Source organism: Malurus melanocephalus, unplaced genomic scaffold, assembly GCF_030028575.1.
Source record: "Malurus melanocephalus ecotype Western Australia unplaced genomic scaffold, MMel_1.1 scaffold_104, whole genome shotgun sequence".
In the NCBI taxonomy this organism is placed as follows: Eukaryota; Metazoa; Chordata; class Aves; order Passeriformes; family Maluridae; genus Malurus; species Malurus melanocephalus.
The window spans coordinates 1,701,675-1,711,059 of NW_026623336.1; the positions used below are offsets into that span (position 1 = coordinate 1,701,675).

Below are 9,385 nucleotides of genomic sequence, written 5' to 3' on the forward strand. Positions count from 1 at the left end.
CATGGCAGGGGCTTAGAATGAGAGGATTTTTAAGATYTCTTCCAACCTAAAGCATTCTGGGATTCTGTGAYTGTTTTGTGATACTCTCTCTACCTRTTTATYRTCACCTTCCCTGTTAATTRATTCTGTGATTGCTGCCMGTTGGCTGCAGGGTGAGGMGCTCAGTTCAAACGTAGCTCAGTTCAAAGTGCCTTCTGCTGGGATTTACCACCAGCCGGCTYCCCAGGGAGGCAGATTCAGAGGGATCACATGAACCGCTGACACCACATGTCTGTGTGGGCAGGAACATAAGGTTTGTGGGTRGGAAAGTTTCAAAACGTTCACAGCTCGTTCTCAAGTGAGTGCCTTGCAGTGCCCTCCCTCCGTCTGTGCACGAGTGACCCGGGAGGATGAACCCATCTGCCTTCAAAGGGATCATCTGCCTCTGACATATTCCTGGATGGGAACACGAGTATTGAGTATTGATATACTTCTTGTGGCCATGAATTAGGCTGAAATACAAATGTTTAAGTGTKCACTGTTATTGATAAAGAAATATTTATAGTAAGGCTCTTTTTTACAGCTGCAGTTTCTTGATTTCCCTGCAGTATTGAAGAGCATCTCTTTCATTAAAGCAAAACTTAACAGAATCTGCTTTTCCATTTATCTGAATRGCAGCATAATAGCTGCTTTTCCCAGACAGCAAGAGAGATTCAAGAAGTTGCCAGCATTTGAGTAATTATCTAATTTCCAGTGCTATAGTCATAAGGACATTAAAGAGGCTACATCTGAAGTTAGATCTGTTTTCCATATGGATTTTTCCTGACTGTTTAAGCACTCTCCATTTATTTTAGACCTCTGACACAGTGCTCATGAAACTGCAGAGAGAGAATTCTAGAGAAAGCTGATTGTAAACCTGAAGCTGTCCTTCTGAAAGGCCTGGAGTTGTAATTTTATATTTTGAATTTTTAAAAAATTACTTTCTTTGTTGTCTGCCTTGCACTGGGGATAGGAAGCAATGTAATGTTTTCAGCAGCAGCCTGTAAGGACTRAATTGTCACATTTTCTCCTGCCTTACTTTGAAAAGTAGTAATTAATATTACTTTTATGGGCTGCAGAATAGAGGACAGAGATCAGGTATATCCTGTCTSTGCTCTTCCTTTGTCAAACCCAGAAGCTGAACTAAAATAAAAATATACAGAGGGGTAAAAGTGTCTTGTTTTCCCCTGAAATTCTCGGCAATCTATAACCAGGACCTACAGGTTTAAAAGGAAAGCGGTAAAGGATAAAATTTACTGTGCATGAGGTTTCAATGCGTTTCCTCTGGAGGAAAGAAATTTTAACATTTCATTTCATGCTCCTTGTTGTGTGGAGAAATCAAACATTATTAAAATTTATTCTTAGCACAACAGTRAATTTTAAAATAAATCAAGGACATAATTCCAAGGCTTTCTTCATGCTTTTAGTACCTGTTGGAAGCAGAGCTAGAAAGTAAAGCAAAGTGATGTATTAAAGGATTTTTAACATTCCTTTTCTTACACTCCATAGTTTTATTTTTCTTCAGAACCTCTTCAAAACCTATTGTCTTTCACTCGTGGCTCTCAAGGTATCCTCCTATCAGAGGAGCATTCCCTCCTCAAGTAGTTCTTTGTTTAGGGCTGTTCCATGAGGARTTTATATGTTTTAAAGAACTTGAAAAAAATAAAGATGAACAAACCTCCRCCACTTCTCRAAGGTTAATTCTGCTGGGCAGTTCYGGGTTTGCAGGCCAGGGTGCTTACCATCCTTGGAAATGTTGTTGGTTGACTTTCATTCCAGTTTTCTTTGGCAGTTACACATCATGAGGAAGCACAATCAAAAATTTAATTATGGAAAGACTCTAGCTGATGAGATTGGAGCATTCCAGTGTTTGACACAGCTAACAGAATGCAGAGGGCACAGGAATCAGCAATCCTCCTGCTTTGCAAGCAGCAAGGGCTCATGTGACTCTGGTGGCTCTGGGGAAGTCATTTGTCATCAACTCTCAGCTACACCGAGACTTTGTCCTTTTAGAGTCTCTCCTTGGCAGAAATCAGAGGTTGAGATGTGCACGTGTCATTGTCTGCTCCATGGGAGAGTTACTGGTATAGAACAATCATGACACTTCTCAAAACATTTTTTGTAGCAGTTTAAAAAAATTGAGTAAAGGAGRGTTCAAATAAAGGAATTTTGAAGGAAAGTGATATAATTTAGGCATGCTGAAAGCAGAGAAAKGATGTTATAAATGCTGAGTTGAAAAATGCGCAATCTGGGTTACCTGGAGAGAACAAYTGGGATAATTGACCATTGGAATTTGAGAGAAGGAGTGCTAGTCTATCTGGAGTGTGCATTAGGATCTTAGCAAGTTCAGGGGAAGACTTCTGCCCTGCAGAATATTATCACCATCTTCCTTCACTTTTCCCTCTCCTCACATCAATGGGAGTGGTGTGAATGTTCTCTTGGGGGAAATTACACAAATGATAATATTTAAATGAGAATATTTAAAAATTTGCAGTAGCTGAGGGACATTGCCAGTCTGGCCAGGAACATTTCCAGCTGATGCACCGGTGGGGTTTTCAAATAGAAAGGCCAATTGTTCAGGCATACCACACTCCTTCAAAACACAAATAGCACAAGAGTCAACAGAATATGATTTCATTATCAGCTTCATCAAGTTATACCTGCTGCCAACATCAAAGCTGTGGTTAAGTGGGTTTGGTCAGTGGAGTTTGTCACATATCTCTGTACAAGGCCAAGGTTTCTGATGGTGTCCTTCAGGTTCCAGTGTTTTTTCTTAAAGATGTTGAAGCAGACTTTCTTATCCATTGCTCACTTCTTTCTACATTCTTATCCCAATTCTCATATGCTCTGAGGTATTATGCAAAACCTATCGTATCGTATTGTATCATATTGTATCCCATCCCATCCCATCCCATCCCATCCCATCCCATCCCATTATTATTCTATTCTATTCTATTCTATTCTATTCTATTCTATTCTATTCTATTCTATTCTATTCTATTCTATTCTATTCTATCCTATCTTTTAGGGTTTTTGCACATCTGCCACACCCCCAACCCACCTCAGCACCTTCATCCTGACAGTGGTCAGAATTTTGTGGTTTCTGTCATCACTAAACTAGGCTGTAAATATGTAATAAAATCGTTTACAGGTCATCTATCCATCAATTCCTTTCTTGTGAGATTGTCTGGAGAGAGTTTTTCAGGGGCCTCAGGATGTAAATAGGCTCTCTCTGAATCTTAAAAGAGATGAGTAATTTCTGTATGATGTGCTGCAATAATATTTAGAAACCACCATCTATAGAAACTCCCAGATGGGAAAGTTAGGTAGACTGGAGTGTACCTGGGGAAGCTTGGGAGATTGCATATGGAGAGGAAAATGGGAAATATGGGACAGCAGGACATGATAGAGTGACTGGTGTGTACGAGTGCCCTGTGTATGAAAGCATCCACAGCTGTAAAAAGCCTTTTTCCCCTTGCTTTTTAAAAATGTCATTATTGTTCAATAGTTTATGAAGGGATTTCTAGGAGTGATGGGGGATGGCATGGAAAGAATAGTAAGAGAGGGATGCATAAAMAGGTTTTTCTCATTCTCTTAACTGAATGCCTGTGGAACACAGCTCTCCTCTTCATACTTGCAGTGGTTCTTACAGCCCTGAGAGCTCTTCACCTTTCCAGATAAATTGAAGAGCTATTCAATCCAAAGACAATAAGCAGTAGGTGGAATAGACCCTTAAGAAGAGGAGACAGAAAAGCAGGATTCCTTCTAGCTTATGGAATGCTGCACGTGTCACAAATAAATCTCCTGAGAGGGAAATTTACTGATCAAAAGTTCATTACCACAAAATTAGACTTCCTTTTTTTTTTGAATTCACCAAAGCTCAAGCCTTTGAGGCTGTGGAATAAATGCAGGTCAGTAGAGTCTTAGCTCCAGGTCTCACCTGGGATGGGAGCTCCCAGCATTTTCCACATGTGTCTGTCTCCTCTGGCCTGCCTGTGACYGCTGAGGTGTTTGTACATCTGAGATGTGGGAATTCCTGTGATTCCAATCTTCCCTCTCACACTCTCCTGTACCAAAGGACAGAGGTGCTTGTGTGCACACAGGGATCCATCTGCTGTGTATCCCGAGCTCGGGGTGTACCTGCTGTGTCTTCTGCCAGCAGCCCTCTCTGCACAATGACAGYTGTGACAAACAGCCTTAGTGCCACTTTCTGTCAGCAGACACACCTGGGATTTAGAGAGACGTCAGTTCCAGAAGGAATCCCAGGAAACAAGGGAAATTTGAAAAAGCTCCTGAGATGATGATGTTTTCATGGAGTACACTGAGGAAGTGTATGTTTGGAGCAGGAACCAAGTCATTGTGTGGTCCCTGTGTGTACCTTAACCCACAGAATGCAGCAGCTGGGGCTGCAGCCTAAAGGGCAATATCTGTAGAAATGCTGTCATTCCCCTTTGCTCTGAAAGGCAGGATCCCTGCATTGCTGTCAWGGTTGCCAAGGCTGCCAAGCTCTCCTCTGAGGAAATTCCTGCTGCAGCCTTGGGACAATCTCTAGCAGGGGAAGAAGCTGCCTGTGTCCATTTCAGTAGTCAGGGATGGATGCCTTTAGGGGAGGATCAGTCATTCATCCGTGTAGTTCTCTGCCAGATGGCTGCAAAGGCAGATCTCTCTGCCCAAAACTGAGTGGTTTTTGGCCATGTGACATCATACTCACTCTGATTTGAGGCAGCCCCAAATGCTGYAGCATTTCACTGGCTTTGACTTTTCCAACAAGAGCAATGACTCCTTATGCCACCTTGCAAATCCAGCTCCTAAAGCAATTACACATGAGGAGTGGTCTGCTCAGGAGTGTGTTTGAAAAGAAAATGAGATTAAACTTTCCATTTGAGAAGAGTGCCAGTATATCAATATCCAAATCAAATAACATAAAGTTTCCTTTGTCTGCCAGCTAGGAATAAGAATGCATTATACCTCTAATATGATTTCTGCAGTGTCTGTAATATCATGAGGTTTAAATGAAAATAAATATGACTGCATGCCTTTGAAGAACTAGTCAGGCTGAAACATTCTAGCATAACTGGTGTAGCACATGAAAATAAATACGTATTTATCTAGGCTGCCTGGATTTATGCACAACTATTGTGCAGGATGGGTGATGGGGAGAAAAARGCAGGATGAAATACTTGGGCTGCTCCTGGGTGTGCTTGATAAAAGTCAGTAATAGGAAAATTATTTGAATGTAGCCTGGATGACAGCACTATGGTTCTGCTAATTAATTAACTCAAGTCGTATTGGTCTTGTTGGCATTTAGTCAGTTCTGTCCCATATGATTTTTTTTTTTGGAGATATTTCTTTGTCCATGCTACCACAGTTCCAGCAGACTGGCACCACAAAATTAATCATTATAATGACAAATCGCCATTCACTTGTCTACTTGTCTTTAGTACCCTTCATTTTATCTTTTTTCCCATTGTTTCTGTTCTTTTATTTTTATTCCCTCTAACCAAACTTTGCCTCATAAAAGATTCAAGCCTCTCAGTCTTGACTCACTGACCTAAGATTGCAAATTATGTACAGTTACAAGCAGAATAGACCTGTCCTGATTTGAAACTTTACAAACCAGCAGCCCTTGGACTTTYATCTCACCACAGCTTGTGGACCCAAAACAATTCTGCARAGGCACAAATTCTCACAGTGCCTTCTGAAAAGCTGTATTTTCTAAAAAAGCATGTGCCTCCTGACTCGCTGGTGATGATCACAGATCTGACTCTCTCTGAMGGACTGGTTCTGATATGCCTTTTTTAAGCACCCTTTGTCAGGAGAGTTCCAAAATGCCATTTGCTAAAGGACTCTATTTCAAAAGCTCATATTCCTATAGCTCTGAATGCTGTAAAGGAACAAAACCAGCTCTGAGTAAATTTTGCAACAAGTTGTGGCTCTGGGGCCACGAAAGTAGAATTAGCAGGGGATTCTGATTGCCAGCCAAGACACACMTTGAAAGTACCTAACTCTGGTGCCCAGTTGTTCATTTAAAAGTCATCTCAGGCTCCTCTGGAAGGTATTCACTGTAGCACATTGCCTCCAATGTGAGTTTGTACAGCTCAGCAAGTCACATTTTTCCTCTTGATGAAAGAGGAATTACTCAATGAGCATCAGACTTGAAGCAAAAATTTGCCCCAGTATATTTTTTTTTTAAATGATGCCCTAAATTCCATAGGCTCCATTGTAACTAAAACAAAATACATACACTGGAGACACCTAAAAGTTAAGAAGGATAAATCCCACCTGAGTTTACATGATGTTTATTTGGGATGATGTGATACATCAGCACATAGGTGAAGTATTGGCTGAATTTGACATGGAGAAGCTTATGGTTTTTGTTCTTGAGTTCCTCAGATTTATCCCAATTTTAGGGACCAAACAGGCAGCTCTCACATGTGCCAAGAACCTGAAGGATTACACAGGCATCTTGAAAAAAAAACCCCAATGTTTTTATATTTCTATATTTTAACTTAAGATCTGCTATTGACTTTTGTCCCCCCTCCCAGGTAGTAACTTCTGGGAGAACAATGGATGGCAAGAAAATTCCCTTTTCTGAAAGATGCCCATTGCAGATAAAAGATGAAGCTTCACAGGCGAACACCCACAGTTCTCATGGTGCTGGGTGCACCCAGTTAAGCATTTGATGCTTTAGCTTTTATTAGAAATAAAGTTAATAGGGTAAGTGCTGTCAGAGGATCTAGTATGCTCATTTTGAAATCCAGCCTGCCTACAGTTTAACATTTGTTTTCTTTAAATATCATGTTTATGAACCTGCAACCCACAGCAACAGTCTGCTCCACTAGCATTAATTATTGAGAACACAAGTGTTTAATTACAAGCACTACCTAGGTAACCCTGGATTGAAATCATAGGATGAAAAATGATCTCCCTGCAGACATCACACCAGGAGTCTGTCTGTGTTTTGTGCAGGTGATTCCAGCCTTTGCTCGGCCTGCGTTCATGAAAACAACATTTACAGCAGAATATTTCAGATTTTGTACAGAAATGAAGAGATCGTTCTTAATGAGTCAATGAACTTCAGAGTGCACCTGCTTCTGGATGGTGAAAGGGTGAGTTGTTTTGGGATGCACAAAAAACCAGGAGGGTTGGGATTGCCCTCATTTTATGTGTGTATTGCATGGATGTCTCCATTTCAGAAGCTGTGAAGGTCCGTGTGCTCTCAGGGGTCTCACGAAGGCAGCTGCTGGAGGGAAAGGCTCAGTTTGTCTGACCAATACACCAGCAGCTGCCCTGGAAGGAGACTGACTGTCCTGAACCCATCAATACCTGTGATTTATTTGTTTGTGAATGCTGAYACTATAAACCTCTGCACGAGGCCGAATGGACCCTCTGCATGGTGTCTGCTGTGACAGGGGAACACRCTTTGGCTTTCCAGCAGAATAGGATGTTGACATACACTGCTTAATCAGTATATCAGAAACTCAATGTCTCAACCATAGTTTGTGCACTGGACCACTCATTTTACACAGCTGTGCTGAGAAAATTGGGAATGTGCTGCTTCTGTCTAGGACCAGCTACTACTGCCATCCATTACTATCAGTATCTTCCCCTCCTCTCTCTTGTGACTGAAATTTTCCACAGCTACCCAGTCCCTTTCCACCCCTCAGAGGYCTCCAGGCCTTTGTCCTTGGTGCTCCTGACTTCAGGAATGCCTGGAAGAGCAGCTGGAGCTTCCCCTTCCTTATGGTCCATGTACAACCCCTTTGTTTTCTGTGGTACCTCGGCTACAACAGGTCCATCCCTTCTCCCCTTTTCCATCCCCTCCTTCTGCCACCAGGAGCACTCACACAAGGTGAGAACATCATCTGGGACACCCAGCTCATAGAGCACCATTGGTTTAATCATGCTGGTGTGAAAACAATGTCTTCCAGCAGTAATTCCTGTTCCCAGGAGCCACAAAGGTGGAACAATTTTCCAAACAAATGAAGTGCACTGTTTTAGTGGAATCTTAAATTGAAAGGGGAGAAAGTGTCACAGTGGAATGGCATTCAGGCATGTCCAGTGTGTYACCACTGTGCTTTGCCAGCCCAGGGACTGGTACAAAATGTATGGCATTGATGCTTGCTCTCAGTGGTGCCAAGAGACACAACAGCAGCATCTTTGCAAGGTCAGCAGCTACCAAAAAGAAGCCTCATGATTACAGAGCCAGCAGGAATCATTTGCTGTGTGTGCAGCCTGGGGCCAGAGACACTCACCTGTCCTTCTCTGTATRGCTTTCTATCTGATATTTTTTTAATCAAAATCTTCTCTTTTTTTTCCCTATATCAAAGCATATAAATATATGTGTTATATATAGATTAAATTGAAACAGCTTGAGAGCCTAATTTAACTTAACATGTTTCCTTTTCTCTCCCACTTTCTTTTTGCTGTTTTGGTTTGATTTTTTTTTTTTTTCTTTAAGATAGTGCCATCGATTTATTCCTCCCTAGAATTGTTAGTTTGTGCTTATGTGAAAAATTACTAAATGCAAGTCTATCAATATTTGTTAGGAAAATGTCCCAGCATGCTTGGGCAAATATTAATTTTATCCTTTCTCTGTGGAACATCTCTGACTAAAYATCCCTCCCTTCAAATTATAGCAGTTTCCACTGTGTTGAGCAGGGATGATTTCTGATGATTTTTGCATTATTATTCAGGAAAGTTGTTCATCTCACAAAATGAAAATAATAAAAAAGCCCACAAGATTTCTCTCTCACAGCTCAAACTCACTTTGACTCCTGATGTGCAGCACCACTTGCCTTTCCACGGGAGATCCCCCAGGAAGAGGACAGCTGCCCAATTCTGTACTTACAGAGTGGTTTTGCACACAGAAACTCATTTTTTCTGTATGATGATGTAGTTTTGGGTTTTCATGCATGTAGAAGAACATGAAGAACATTCCCAGATGAGTTGCCTAAGGCAAATTCTAAAGAATCAAATAAAAAAAAAAAATAAAGGTCTCTAAAAATTTGTGTGTATTAAGCAAATTTGCATAATTCACTTCTGTTTAATGCTCCTAAGCCTGTTTTTTTTCAGCTTTGCAAATCTGATATAAAWGTGGGAGAGACTGAAGTGTGCCACTATCATATCCACAACTATTCAGAGGCAATTTTGTATCTTTGTCACATAATCTCCTATGTTGGACTAAATCCTTGCAATGTGGTGTTGGCAAGACACCTAGAGAATTTTGAAGTGTTTTAAATATCATCTCTGTTCATAACTCCTAATTTATTTAGCACACAACAGCTGTGAATCCTTTTTTTTTGTGGCTCTTGTGGGCTATGGTGATTTTTCTTAGTTGAGGGTGAAGGTTCTGTTCTCTGTTTTT

The 9,385-nt window shown here is 41.1% G+C and overlaps 1 protein-coding gene across 3 annotated transcripts in view; it reads left to right on the forward strand.

Moving 5' to 3' along the window:
• The window catches only part of FAM135B (family with sequence similarity 135 member B), a 260,164-nt gene that overhangs the window by 178,246 nt on the left and 72,533 nt on the right, over nucleotides 1-9,385 (forward strand). For all 3 annotated transcript variants that reach the window (XM_057369166.1, XM_057369165.1, XM_057369168.1), the window contains exon 4: nucleotides 6,988-7,127. In XM_057369166.1, coding sequence (XP_057225149.1) covers nucleotides 6,988-7,127 — 140 coding nt within the window. The remainder of the gene's footprint in view (nucleotides 1-6,987; nucleotides 7,128-9,385) is intronic.